Source organism: Mchenga conophoros, linkage group LG4, assembly GCF_057382185.1.
Source record: "Mchenga conophoros isolate Kocher_MC1m ecotype Shallow Benthic linkage group LG4, M_conophoros_male_GT1.1, whole genome shotgun sequence".
Taxonomy (NCBI): Eukaryota; Metazoa; Chordata; class Actinopteri; order Cichliformes; family Cichlidae; genus Mchenga; species Mchenga conophoros.
Window position 1 is genome coordinate 18,686,306 of NC_140529.1, and position 14,189 is coordinate 18,700,494.

The 14,189-nt window shown below is 43.1% G+C and overlaps 2 protein-coding genes across 4 annotated transcripts in view; one reads left to right on the forward strand and one right to left on the reverse strand.

Moving 5' to 3' along the window:
* On the reverse strand, positions 1-11,302 carry LOC146575880 (uncharacterized). 3 transcript variants are annotated; one of them, XM_085270790.1, is made up of 6 exons: positions 11,186-11,302; positions 8,517-8,754; positions 8,027-8,139; positions 5,657-5,749; positions 3,988-4,161; positions 1-1,009 (listed from the first exon to the last, which is right to left on the reverse strand). In XM_085270790.1, the coding sequence occupies exons 2-6, from the start codon at positions 8,665-8,667 to the stop codon at positions 827-829; spliced, it is 714 nt and encodes a 237-aa protein (XP_085126916.1). In that variant the 5' UTR covers positions 8,668-8,754; positions 11,186-11,302; the 3' UTR covers positions 1-826. The 3 variants fall into 3 exon arrangements, with proteins under 3 accessions (XP_085126916.1, XP_085126917.1, XP_085126918.1); XM_085270791.1 differs by lacking the exon at positions 11,186-11,302 and having other exon boundaries at positions 2-1,009; positions 8,027-8,136; positions 8,517-9,116; XM_085270792.1 differs by lacking the exon at positions 11,186-11,302 and having other exon boundaries at positions 2-1,009; positions 3,988-4,158; positions 8,517-9,116.
* The window catches only part of xylt2 (xylosyltransferase II), a 23,813-nt gene continuing 20,464 nt past the window's right edge, over positions 10,841-14,189 (forward strand). The window contains exon 1 of the mRNA XM_085270788.1: positions 10,841-10,998. Coding sequence (XP_085126914.1) covers positions 10,867-10,998 — 132 coding nt within the window. The 5' untranslated portion in view covers positions 10,841-10,866. The remainder of the gene's footprint in view (positions 10,999-14,189) is intronic.

A 14,189-nucleotide genomic window follows, 5' to 3' on the forward strand; every position in this document is an offset into this window, starting at 1 on the left:
TATTTATTACATTTGTTTCCACAGAGAAATAACAAGATGTCAGTTATCTTTCTTCAATAAATACAGTACGAGACATATGCAGGGCAAACATACGACTCGTGCACATGGAAAGTAAGAGAAAATAACGCACAGAACATTAAGACATAAAATCTGGTGTGTAAATAGAAAAAAATCAAAAGATGGGGTAAAGACAAAGGTTTTGTAATGAATGTCTAGTTTCGATTCCATGAAAGGCACTCTCATTAGCACCTTTTTTATTCTCCCTCTCAAGCTAGAGCAGCGTTGCATCGCCTCAGCGGGGTAAAGAAGCCCGCTTTGCGGCAGCTACTAAACAAACAGACCTCTTTAAAAACCACACAATGAGGTTTCCAGTTCGGGGACATTAGAATAAATGAGAAGAGCTAACTGTGAAAACATAAGTCCATTAACAGAATTTAATACACGTCACTGTAACCAACAAAGTAAATAGTCGTTCCCTTTTTTTGGTATGTTTCAGTTCTGCCCTCTCCTGTTCGAGATGTGCCAGCCACCTTAGTTTTATGAGTATTCAGTGTTTCTGTTTTCAAACTCACGGGCACGGTAGAGCACAGTAAATGTCACAAAGTATTTTTAACATTCAAACGTGTCCTTCCCTGCAGGGTGTGCGGCTCCTCGTATGGTTGCCTTCCAGCTCATGATCAACATTAGCTCTGTCAGTTTTGAGGTATCAGAATCATCTTGTACACAAGTGTTAAGGATCCAGTCGATTTAGTAACTGCATCTGCGTTACGTTAAATATCGCAATTCTGCTTCACATTCACCAGAAAGCTTGATGGCTTGATCGGCGTCACATGGATAGGACGGTGTTGTCGGCGGCCTCAAAGTTAGCTGGAGGCGCTGTGTCAGTCTGAACGACGGCTCTAGTGTTGGTGTAGAAACTCTGAGCAGAGGGGACGTCCAGGCTGGATGAGAGGATGTCGTACGGCAGCTCCACCGACTGACGGATGCTCTCTTCGTATGTTGGAGGAGGCTGTAGGAGATGGGGGAAAAAGATAGAAGAGATTTTACACTAAATATTACACGAACATCTATGAGCTGAACTGTCGGTCAGAATAGCTAATTGTTTAAAATTAGCAAGTAACTGAAGGGTCTGTGGAGTGTTCAGATCCACAGGTTAACTGCTCTGATTCAGATAAAGTTAGCAGCCAGCAGGTGGACCAAGATAAGCATTTAACAGAACTTAATGGAAAAATAAACTTAATCAGCTCTTCAGACTCAAAATGCTAATGTAACATAATCTCTGCAGAGTGAAAAAATAGGCTGCTGACATCTATTCATTATTTCTGCTTATCCAATTCAGGTTTGCGGGATGTGTGGGGTGGAGCTGGAGCCTATTTTAGCTGTGATTGGACAGATCATGAGTCTGTCGTAGGGCTAATGGGAAATGACAGTTCAATGGTGACAGCATATTGCAGGGGTGTCGAACTCCAGTTCTCGAGGGCCGGTGTCCTGCAAGCTTTAGATATCACCCTGGGTCAACAAGCCTGAATCAAATGATTAGTTCATTACCAGGCTTCTGGAGAACTTCAAGACATGTTGAAGAGGTAATTTAGCCATTTAAATCAGCTGTGGATGAAGGACACATCTAAAACCTGCAGGACACTCGAGGCCTGGAGTTCGACACCTGTGGCATATTGGGAGTCGTTGGGCAGCTTAGGGCAGCTCAGACTGCCCAGCTGCCTGCAGTCAGATGGCGGCAATGTCAGAAACATGTGGTACAACTAATCTGTGCCCTACTCTAGATTGTGCTGTCGTTGGTGTTCCACCGTGTTCTAGATACCTTCGAACTCAGATATCGGAACAAAAGCAAGTAAAAACAGGATTTGTTAGCTAAGTTAGCTAACTCTTGTATCACTGGCAATACAGCATAATACTTTGTTTGTTTGTTTTTTATTCTGTCTTTCCAAGTAAGAAATCCAAGTTGAAGGAACATTCTAGATTCAAATTCTGACTGGGAAGTCAGAAATTCAGATTTCCGACTTATTCAGGACTTCAGGAATTCATAATTTTGCTTTCGTCTTGATGCATGTTCAATCATCCAGGTAAGTAAATCTCCAAAAGTTGATTCTGTTCATCTGGACATAGCGTTTTGTGGGAGAAACGTTTCGTCACTCATCCAAGTGACTTCTTCAGTCTCGGCTGACTGCAGGTTTCCCCAAATCTTATAAACAGTACATTTGCATAATGACTGAAACCAGCCCATTGTTCCTTCACTGGGCTGGTTTCACACCATTATAACACACAGGGAGCTGAAATGGCCACTTTTGGTACTTTTCTTGCTGTATTTTTTTGATCGCACTTCTCTCACTCCTGGTTAACTCTGCTGTCACTCCTTCCCTATTCTGGCCCACTTGTCAACCACATAGTTGATAGTTTGGTCGACTGCTCAGAGAAAAGTTTGCAGTGGTTGAAAACCCTGCTTTGTCAGCTTTCTGTAGGCAAATACTTTCACAAACAAATACAACTGGAGTAGCATGAATTAAATACAACGCAGAGAGACTGACCACCATTTGCACTCACATTCACATCTATGTCCTAATAACCAGTTAACCTAATTTGTATGTCTTTGGACTGTGGATGGGGAAGCTGGAAAACCCAGAAGAAACCCACATGGAGAACATGCAAACTCCATGGTCATTATAATATAGCATTAATCAAGTGGTAATATTATGTTTACAGCTGCTATCTTAATACAGATTTAAGGAAAGACATGGAATATCATTCAGTAATGAGATGCACGTGTATACATGTTACTGTCATACTGCTGCCTTTGTATGCAGTGATGAGACTTCTGAAGACTTTTGGGAAACATTTCCCAAGTTGCCAAAGGGCACTGTTCTCCATAGCTGTCTGAGAGCGCACAGTAATGCCACCGAGGTTGCAGACCACAAAATTCTTCAGGAAATTAAAAGTCCTCGAACAATCCGGAAGGACTGAGTTAATCTGAGAGCATCCACAGGCCTGAAAGAACTGAAATCTGACCCTGTGGTGAAGCAGAACGTGTTTGTATTTACATTACCAATTAATCCATCCCCATCCTGGCTGTCTGGAACATGTTACTTTTTTCCCCCAAATATATTATCTTTCTCATCACATCTAGCAGATTCACGCTTCCTGACTGAGTCCTCTTATCTTTTAATTGCTTGGGGACCCTCAGGCGACAAGTGCACCCCCACAACCCTGCCCCCCGTTTGATACCCGCACCACACGCGCACGCATACCAGGCTGCAAAGTTTTACTGCCGTCCTGCCTCGGGCCACGCAGGGCAGGCGGGGAAATAAAGGGGTCCATCATCTGAACTCTTGCAAGATAGAGTTCAGATTGTGTAGAGGAATGTTTGTCAGTGACTAGTGATGGGATGACAGAAGAGTATTGTGTGTGAATGTGCTTTGGTGATGAGCAGTCATGCTAGGGGGTGTTTAATTAAAGAAACGGAGAGGAGGTCAAAGTAGAAAAAAACGGTGGAAGATGGGAGCACAAAGCTGCATTCTTGGGCACTGTTTGCACTCAGAACGCAGGCTTTAATTATGTTTGATGTTCCTTTTTCTCATTACCTTGTTTGCTCAAGCGTTGTGCGAACTAGAAGCTAAGCGAAAGATCAACACGGTAAAACCTCGAAACGCAGCTGCCAGCACAATTCGGCAGCAGGCATTAGATGAGCTGATACTGCATCCTGTTTACTGCGCTCTGAATGCAGTCTAAGGTCTTGTTACAACATTGTGTGCCAACATCTTTCTATTAACAATAATAAAGAGAGTCTCATTCTGTTATCTCCACCCACTGTGTCAATAGAAATGAGGGCTTTCAATAAAAAGCCGACTTTTTTTGGAGATTTAATGTTCTCCCACAATCCCATGCTTAACAAAACCACCTGAAGGGCTACATTTCCAAAGGCTTTACAACAATACCAAACTGTGTAATGCAGTTTTAGTCTCTAGTGTACCCCACCTCAGTCACAATGGGTCCATTGAGACCAAAACGGTCTGCGATCATCATGTGGATCTGCCTCTGGCGGTCCTTCTTTCGGACGCTCTCATAGGAGGGGAGCCTCGGCAGGGGGCCTTCCAGCACAGGCAGGCTGTAGCTGGAGGGCAGGCCGACGTAGAACAGCTGACCTGCCTGCTGAGACGTAAACAGACCACAGTGGGACAAGAAGCAGGTGTCTTTATGTTATTTGTGAAAAGTGGTCTGAAGTTTAGTGGGGGAAATAAGTGTTTGAGCCCTGCTAAATTTATAGATTTGCTCACTTAAAAAGAAATGAAAGAAAAGAAAAGAAATTAAATGAAATAGATTTTTAGGTTAGGTTCATTTTAATGGAGAAAGACAGAATACCAACCAAAAATCCAGACAAAAAACCCCAAACACATGACATAAAAGACATAAACTGATTTGCATGAGTGAAGTAGGCATTTGAACCAGCCAGAATTCTGTGTGGCCATGTGACATACAAATTACAATCAGTCAGTCAGTTGCAGACATTCACCATCTCAGCTCTTTACGTGTATAAAGCAAACCTGTCCACATAATCACTTTCTACCATTCTAACCTCTCCACCACCACGGGCATGACCAAAAAGTTGTCAGAGGACATTAGGAGGAGCCACAACACTGTCAGCAAGAAGCAAAATTTATAAAATGACTAACAATTACCCTCATTCTCATGAGAATTGTGATGGATCATCCCAAAACTATACCGGAGGAGGCAGGCAGTTGGGACCACAGTCACCAAGAGCACCATTGGTAACGCACTACACTAGTGGATTGAAATCTTGCTGCGCCCACACGGATCTGCACAAGAAGACACATGTACGGGCCCATCCGAAGACACCTATAGGTTAAATAATTCAGAGAAGGCTGTGGTCAAATGACACCAAAAGGTCTTTGTCATCAACTTGACCTGCCATGTTTGGAGGAAGACAAATGCTGAGTATGACCCAGAAAACACCATCCCCAGAGTTAAGCAAGGAGGTGGGAACATTATGCTTTGGGGCTGTTTCTGCTAAGGGTGCAGGATGGCTTCAGCACATTGAGAGGCCAATGGATGTAAAATCTTAGACGAGAACCCAAAGGATGAGTTTAAAGAGCTTCTGTAAAGAGGAGTGGGCAAAAACCAACTACAAAAAACGTTTTGCTGCTGTGCTTTTGCCAACAAAGGTTATTCGACCAAGTACTACGTCATGTTTTGCTTGTGGATCAAATATTTATCTCACTCAGTGACATGCAAATCAGTTTATTATTTTTATGTAATGTGTTAAATACTGGATTTCTGATGGATATTCTGTATATAATATATGTATATTATATATATATTATAATATACAATGTTATATAGAAATCAGAGACTGCACATTTCTTTGTAAGTGTGAAAACTTACAAATTCAGCAGGTATCAAATAATTATTTCCCCCATCATATACCCCAGATGGGTATTATTCCCAGATACCCACATTAAAGGATAAATCTCATCAGAAACATTCACTTCAGAGACAAGGACTTTCCGGCCTATGTGTATTATAGAGTGTGTGCATGTGAATGAAGGCCCTGCCTTAACCATTAGCATACACAGACGGGAAGAGAGGTGCTTTGTTTGGCTTAATAGCAGATGATGGGCTCTCTCACCTGAGTGCTGCTGTCATCAGTGATCTGTGTCTGCTCGAGAAAAGGAGATGGCACCAGCGTCTGCCTGCTGCTGTAGTACTGAGAGGGAGCACCCTGTAAAACAAACAGTAATAAATTCAAGAAGTTGCGGGACAGGAAAAAAAAACCTCTTAGTTATTAATTAAACACGGGACTGGAATTTCACCTTTAGAGTTTAACTAGGTGAAGCATTTTTCTGGTTCTTGTTGCTGAGAACCACTAACTTCAGCCCAATTGACCAATTTTCATGCCTTGTTTAGTCACTTTGGTGCACCGGCTGGTTCAGCAGTACCATAAATTATCTAATCAATAAGACGACCACCCTCAGATTTCCGTGCCTCCTCCTCCTATAAAACAAGACCCGTCAGTGTCTCACTGTATGAGGTGCAGAAATCCTGAAAAAAGGCCGTTAGTAAAACGAGGTAATTGCCTCACGTCTAAATGAGTCTCCTTTGTGTGGAGAACAATGTGATGTCCTACTGTGTCATCAAGGTCCCTAGGCAACAAACCACACCGTGTGGTCTTTTCAGCGTCCCTCTATTGCCCGTGTAGCCCCGGCGGGTACCTGTTAAGGAGCACACTCCAATACACATTATGGCCTTTTTATGTCATTTGAGCCGCCTTTACCACAAAGTCAATTTGTTGCCTGACTGAGATTTAGATCCAGCATGAGGACAAGAGATATGAGCTAAACAGCAGTTGCTGCGAATACTATAGAGATTCTTCTCACACAGAAGCAACAAAGGCAGCTCAGATTGCACTAACACGGGGTCACATCAACATATCATCAGTTTATCAGATTTATTATTTTCCCAGGCCTTTTTAAACGATGACATCACTCACCATCAAAGTGACGCGATCTGTCGACCTTTGCCATAACCCTCATTACGTTTCACAGACACACAGAGATGGCACCAAGAAAAGGTGATGTCAAAGGTCATTTTCCCCTCACTGGTTTGTACTTTTGAGAGGGAGGATAAAAAAAAAGAAAGAAACGTCACCACGTCGAAGAGAAAAGGAAAAAAAAAGGAGAGGAGCTTTTGTCGCCTGCCATTGAATCAGCCAGCGTGAAGAAAAAAGCACAACCGTGTAAAATCAGTGTCGAAGTCGGGGGAGGACCCCAGCAGCAGTGTGCTTTTTTTCTCCTCCGCCGCAGCCTAAAGGAGCTCCCATTGTCCCTCTTGTCTCCCCCCCACCTCCAACACCCACCGTGGGGTCGGTCCACTATTCATGGAGCAAACTGAAGCAGGGAAAGGTATGTGACTATGAAGTCGAAGACATGAAACACAATGAAAGAGCGCCTGTGTGTGTGTGTTGCTCAATCTTCACTTTCTCTCGCTTGTGGTCAAAAGAGTGAAAGCCTCTTTTTCACCACAATTAATCGCAGGAATTGTAACGACACTCATCACTCTCTAATCTGTCACGTGCAGTTCACTGTACGTGACCTGTGGGTAAATAGAAACCATCATGTGCTTCTCTTATCAGCAACACGGTACAGCTGTAAGCAGAGGTCAGCATGGCCACTTTGTACAAGTGAAACAGTCTGTTAGTTCCTTAAACTCAGGCACAACAGAGCCTCTCCATTAAAGACACAGCTGAACAGACAGCTTCCTGTCAGTTGAAGGAGGGAGGCATGAGTTGTGTCTCTGCAATCTAAAGATAACACTCAAACCTCACCCCTGGGGACTAATGGAGGGGAGAGACGGGTCAGGAAAAGGAAACAGACGACTAATAAACAGTATAATTCTTTGGGAGTATTTGCATTTCCTCTTTAGTTTATCCTGCACCAGCACCTGCAGCACTGAGGATAGTCAAGTGTTTCTCTTTAGTGAGCAAACAGTTATGTTATTTTGTAGGTATGATTTTTAACACACAAGCTAAAAACAGACCCAAGGACTTGGGTTGATTTGCTTCACCCTGCCAATGCTGGGACAGAAAAAAAATAAATTTGATTTGCAGTGATTTAATTAGGCCACTATGGTGCTGAAGTAGCATCAGTGCTAATTCTGTCCAATTCTATTGGAGAGATAGTGCAGCACTCAAGAGATATTTCTGGCAGCGCGCTATTTCCACCGGAGCAAATTCACTGACTGACACTGATCATATCAAGTTTATTGTAGGCCATGTTTGTGCCGCTATGCAAATTCAATCTGACACGCCTTAATGTCTGCGTGCCGGCCTGTCTTTGAGTGTAATCTCAACAGTTTGTGCTGAGAAACTGAACATACAGATCACCTTACAAAGAAAACCCCCCACAAAACTCAGCATCAGGGCGTTTTTTTTGTCCCCCCTCACCCTCACCCCCACCCACACACACATACACTCTCTGCCATGTGGTTTGTTTTTCCTTACCATATCTGCATGTGGCCCCTGATAGGAAAACAGTCTGCAGCACTGAGGATCCTTGCGGTAGATGATGGACAGCAGCACCACGATAACCACGAAGAACACCAGAGAGGAAACTGCTTGAAGCCGGAGAGAATGAGAAGTCACTTAATCACACTGAGTCAGACACTGTGCGTTTTCTTTCCACTCACTTTGCACATTTGAAGCCTGTGATGAGTTTTTTTTTTAATAAAAATGTGCTTATTCACTGTTTTTAAATGTCAGTCCATCTCTACAGTCAGAGTTTCTCTGGTGTGTTTAAAATGACAAACTCAAGTGTCTAAGCTTGTTTTTAATGGGCTTGGTAAACATAAGAGCCAAAGCTGAGACATTAAAAGCCTGTATATATATATAGCTATCTGCATGTGTGGCTAGATTAAATCCAAATGCTGTATCCAAATGTCTCCCTCTAAAGAAACGATTTTTACTCGAATTACATCCTTAAAGCTTTACTTACAGGACGCAGCGACCACTGTGAGTTGATCAGATGTCAGCTGGAAGGAGGGGATGGTTGGAGTTGCAGTTGTGGACATTTCTCCTTCGTGAACTGTTAATCTTCCCTTTACAAATCCTCCTGAACTCTTCGGCCTCAGCGCCGGGGCTCTCATCTTACAGATCAGAAAAGGAAACTGTCCTCCTGTCGCTCGTCTTCATCGTGCGCTCAGTCCCGGACAGGCTGGCAGTCCACATGCGCTCTGCAAAGTGGGGATCTCAAACTCTCTCCACTCGGTCAAACACGCCACACAGCGTTTAAGAGCCCGTGACGGCGCACTGACGCCCTCCCCGAAGCGCGCGTGACGTCGCTGTGGCTTGGAGCCGGACAGCAGCATTGGTTTTGTTTATGGTCTGACTGACACTGACTGGAAGCAGCAGCAGCGCACGGGCACACAGACTCATTACTTAGGCTAATAGGCATTTTTAAGCTGGACCCCTCTCTATGTGCGGAGGACACCAGGCCACGGACACGGAAAACAGCAGCGTCTGTGCTGCTGAATAAATATTACAGCAGGTTGCTATTGCTGCTTCCTCCGCTGTTTAACTAATGGCATCCAGACCAGTATAAGTTAGTTAACACCCCGGATTCCTGAGCTGGAGTCCCGTTACCCTGGCAACCGCGGGTGTCCCATCCTTAGAGGCTTTCTACACAAACAAAGACCCAAAATGTACCATTAGTATTCATAGATGGAAACTATGAAAACATGCGCCCCCGCCCTTTTTCTCCTTTTTTACTAGATAAACTTCATAAAGTATGTCACCCCAGATACTTTCATTATTTTATATCTTAAAGGTGGAGAGAGGCACTGACATCCCGTAGACAGGATAAAACAGATCTCTTAATATGCACTTCACATATCTGGCTGTGGCCCAAGCTTGCTGAATTGAATCAGTATATTATACTTTGCCCTCGAGACAGCGAGGAGAAATTAGTTTTGCATACTGGCCATCCTTACAGGGAGAGGGAAGTAACTAAAACTTGGAAAAGCCAAACTCCAGCAAGCTTTTTAAGTAATAAGTATTCATTCGAGTCAGCGTATTTTACACAGTAATAAATACATAAATAACAAATCCGTAAACATACAGTTTAGTGTATCATTTTATAATGAAGTAATTTTCTGAATTCGTTTTCTTAACTGATATTTTGTGGCATTTTGTTGTTGTTGTTGTTGTTGTTGTTTGTTTGTTTGTCTGTTGTTGTTGTTGTTGTTGTTGTGTGTTTTTCTTGGGGGGGGGGGGGGGGGTGTTATACCACGTATTGAATTTTACTATTTATGTAAATGAATATGAATGGGTGTTGATAGGCAGGCCTAATCAGTACAGAAAATTTAAAAATGCCTAATTCAAGTAAAATCCTGACCCATAACGCTGAAGGTGATCTGATGCCTTTGTTATGCTGCGGGTCTCGTCGCCACCTTGGAGGGAAGGGTGACTGCAAATCAATACACAGCTTTTCTGCCTAATTACCTTTGTTCTATGATGAAACACTGCTATCCTTAAGGGAGCGGTCTCTCTTTCAGGAGAACAATGCCCTCATCCTGACTGACTTGGCTTACTTTTACTTATAAAAGTAAAGTAAAATGTTGTTTATATCACACTTTCAAGAAAATATCACCGTGCACCTCATCAGATTTGCCAGATTTCATTAAATATAAAATTTTTACAACGCACTTATGTAACAAAGTTTAAAAAAAAAAGGGGGGGGGGGGTCATATGAGCTCTGGGACCTGTTGGGGATGTAAATGTCTGACTTATGGTTTTGCAGTAACTCAACCCAAATGAACACCTACGGTGGATTCAGTTCTGAATCAAAGCACCAAATGAGGGACCATGTTTTGGGGGGAAACTGAGCTCCAATGTAAAGGCTGACCTCCTGAAACTTGAATCTCAATGCTAACTGAAGATGCTATGAAGTGTAGTGTATGTTAGATTTTCCTTTAATATGTCACCTGTCAGTGTCATGTTATGTCTGTACCTGGAAGTTGAAGGAAAATATAATGCATATTTTTATTTATTCTTTTATTTTGTTTCTGATACCATTACACTGATGTTGAAGAAATAAGAAAATAGAAAATGAATTTAAAAAGAACGTTTACTTATTTATTTTTATTTCAGGTCATTGGAAATATAAAAAACTAATGTGAGTGAACGCTATAAAATACAGTCAAATAAATAAATACTAATTATTATTATAAGCAGTTCTAATCGTCTTTATAACTTTTTCCAGCAAACCGGGATGTTGAGCGACCCCGCGTGGGCGCGCCGCTCAGAATGAGCCCTGCACGCGCTCCCAGTCAACCGGAGTCGGAAAAATGGTGGCCAGCGTTCGAGTGCAGAAGCTGCTCCGACGATATAAACTAGCGATTGCCGCCGCATTAACTATCCTCCTGATTCAAGGGCTTGTGGTATGGAGTCTGAGAAGTCTGGAAGAAGGCGAGGCAGAGGTGAGGAACCGATCCTCCGGGTGTATTTGGCGTGACAGCTATTCGCTTTGGTTTAATTGTAGAGCTAGCCGTTAGCACTTAGCCCCCTGTGAGTTATAGCTGATGTTAGCTGTTAGCAGTTGGGGAAGAGCGCTGCTCCCAAACATTTCAGCACAACGGACCAGCCCTGTCCAGCCCTCCTACCTACCTACTTGCCTGCGTGTCTGTCTGTTCCTCAGTCTCTCATTGACCACACTACCTGGTGAGAAAGTATTCGTTACTAGACTGTCACAGCCATGAAACCAGAGGAGTAGTTAAGTGGTAGTTAACTTGTTTAAGGAACAGCGGTGAGCTTGGGTACCACCGCTCATGTTTATTTCTTTTGGAAACCATGGCGTTGTTAAAATGTGATGAAAAACAGACTGAGGGGAATATCTAAGACGAATAGTATGCTATGAAGTAATGTAAGTTTGAGGGAGCATGAGAACAGACTAGTGATTCATTGATCCCAAACACTTCATCAGTGTGAGCAGGACCGCCTTCATGTAGTAGTTCCAGGATGACTTGGATCTCTTTTGTTTTATGTTTCCTACTTATTTATATCAACCTGTGGATTGTGATGTGCTTGTGGCTGTTCTGTGACTTTCAATTAGCTTTGAGTCATACCAAAAAGTTCAGCAGAGAGCTGCCTCTCCTACATACCACTGAAACCGTTTCTTCGACAGTAGCCAAGTCTTGTGTGGGAATTTTTTTCCCTGGGTCTCCCTGGCACACCTGGAGTGCGCTACCTTGAGGCAGTTTCTGTTCCAGTTCTCCCTCTAAGTCAGGTAACCTGAGCTGTTAACATAGATAGGTGAACCATGCGTGTACAGGACTCATTTTTTGAGACACACCAGTGATGATGGAGCCACAGGAATGCACACTGAAAACTGAGGTGGGAGCCCTGCCAGCTCACTATTGTGATGTATCAAGCAATGTGGTGGTGTAATTTTTTCCAATGTGGATAGATTGAAGTTCTGTGCCTGGCAAGGTTTAAGGCAGGCAACAGATGTAACAGTGGCCGAGTGGGAGGGGAGGGAAAGATGTTTGGCTGTTCCTTCAGAGAAAGGGAAAAAGATGGGTCATTACTCTGCGGACAGTAGCCTCTGTTTGCCAAGGAAATGATTTGCTGCTGACCACTTCAGTTTAAACCATGAGCTAATCGGTCAGATGGTGATGTTAGACTAAATAAATAAATCATTTCCTTTAAATGCAGCAAGTGAGTCAACTTTTCTTGCTGAAGTGATTTTGAGAGAGGCTCCGGCTTTCATCACCTGTTTCTGTTTGCTGTTTCACCAGTTGTATTCATGCTTAAACATGCCTCAGCAAAGATAAGAGAAATGTGTGCAGGGCTGTGGTTTCTGTGTTTAAATGCAGCTCTTCTGTGTTTCTAAATGAGCAGAAGTGCACACTGCTTTATAGAAGCTCAACTGCACCTCGGGGGTTGCTGTTGAGTGTCTCAGGTGAAAGCATAATGGTCTTAAAGTTAAAAGGTGTGCAGGTGGATGGGAAAAGAGCTGCACTGGTTGTTTGCTTCACTGTTAATCAGATTTATTTATTGACTGTTTTTAATCTTTGGGCCCTGAAGTTGTGGCACTACCACTCAGCACAAATGTCAGCTCTATATGCAGCTATGTTGGCAGACATCTATGCAAATGTCAGCATTTGGTCTCTGCATGTTTGCACTCTCGCAGATGCAGAATCAAATTTCTGACTTGAGCGTGCACATTAATCATCACTTCACCTCTGAACGGTCTCCCCGTGCTCAGCGATCTCTGCCTTATCTTGCATCTGCTCTAATCAGCGTCTGGCAGTGCATGTGTGAACACGGTCACATGCGTTATATTAAATCCCTTGGGCAGAAGAGCGAAAGGATTGCGAGGACAGAAGAAGACATGACGCTTGTCATCCTCGTATCACCCTCTGCACGCCCGGGTTCTCCTGCAGAGCTGAGTGCTCGCTGCTGCTGCAGCTTCACGCTTCAGCAGATGGCAACGCTGATATGGTTTCACTCTACTTTAATTGGAAAGTAAAGAGGCTGACTGGCTTGCCTTTGAATCAATACATTTTTTTTTGACATGATGGTGTTAATTAAAAGCTGTGAACACAAGTGATAAGGAAAATTGAAATGTTAGCCCGTGCTGCGTGCTTGGCTTTCTGCACAAAAAACATGTCAGCTGGCAGCTGAAAACTAAGCTTTCTTATGAATGTTTGCTGGCAATCATGCTTGTTGTTATCATGCCATTAATGTTTTTATTATTATTCTTTTTTTATTTAATTGAATTTTACAGGAATTTGATTTTCAGAACAAAAAGTTTTTGTTGGCATTTTTACATATTTATGCCGTATTAATGCCACATTTTGCAGCTGTGGCGTTTTGCATCAAATACAATTTGGTTTATGAAAAGGTCAGAAATGGCAACAAAAAAGGATAAATCTTTGTTAAGTAAGGCAACATGGGTAGTCACTCTCTAAGGCCTATTCTGAGTTAGTGTCGTGCAGCTGGTCAGACCACAGATTTCCTCCCAGCACTTCCACAGAAGCTGAGGTTGTGTTTAGTTTGGCCTTTGAGTGTTGTGAAATTGACATAAAGATGTAACTAAAGCACCCGCTCTTACACCGATTAAAGGAAGCAAAGCTTTCTTGATGAGTTGACATGTATGGTGTCATAATTTCTCAGAAAGATGGCAAGGTTCCTTAAATGTATATAAGCATCTTCCAGTAGGTTTGCACTGCACTGACTGCTGTGTAAGTTTACTTCACAATCCCTCTTACTGTATTGGATTTGAGACTGCAGTTGGCAGCCAGTAGCTGACTTTGCTTTATTGGTTGGCAGCTGGTGTGTTGGCCATGTATTATCTGGCTCCTCGTCCCACCGCACAGGCCCGGTCCATCTTCTGTTCCCACAATCTCTGGGCTGTCGGGGTGCCAGCGGTGTGAGGCGAATGAGCGGGCCCACGTTTTACCATAACTTCTGACAGAGGCAGAACACTCTCACCCACTCGCTCTTCTTTCTCTTCTCCAAATGAATATTTTGAAGGGACTTTTTATATGAACCAGTAATTTAGTGTGCCAAAACTATGATGTTATTTGGCTAGAAGATTTAAAATGGCTTAAACTGTGTGCGTGTGAGTGTCTTTCCCTCCAAAAAAGTCCTCTGCCTTTATTTTTTG

Coding starts and splice junctions, on each gene's coding strand:
- LOC146575880 (XM_085270790.1), bottom strand. CDS start 8,667: ATGAGAGCCCCGGCGCTGAGGCCGAAGAGTTCAGGAGGATTTGTAAAG. Junction 4,162..5,656: donor CTGATGACAGCAGCACTCAG/GTGAGAGAGCCC, acceptor TTTACGTCTCAG/CAGGCAGGTCAGCTGTTCTA. Junction 1,010..3,987: donor ATGGACCCATTGTGACTGAG/GTGGGGTACACT, acceptor CATCTCCTACAG/CCTCCTCCAACATACGAAGA.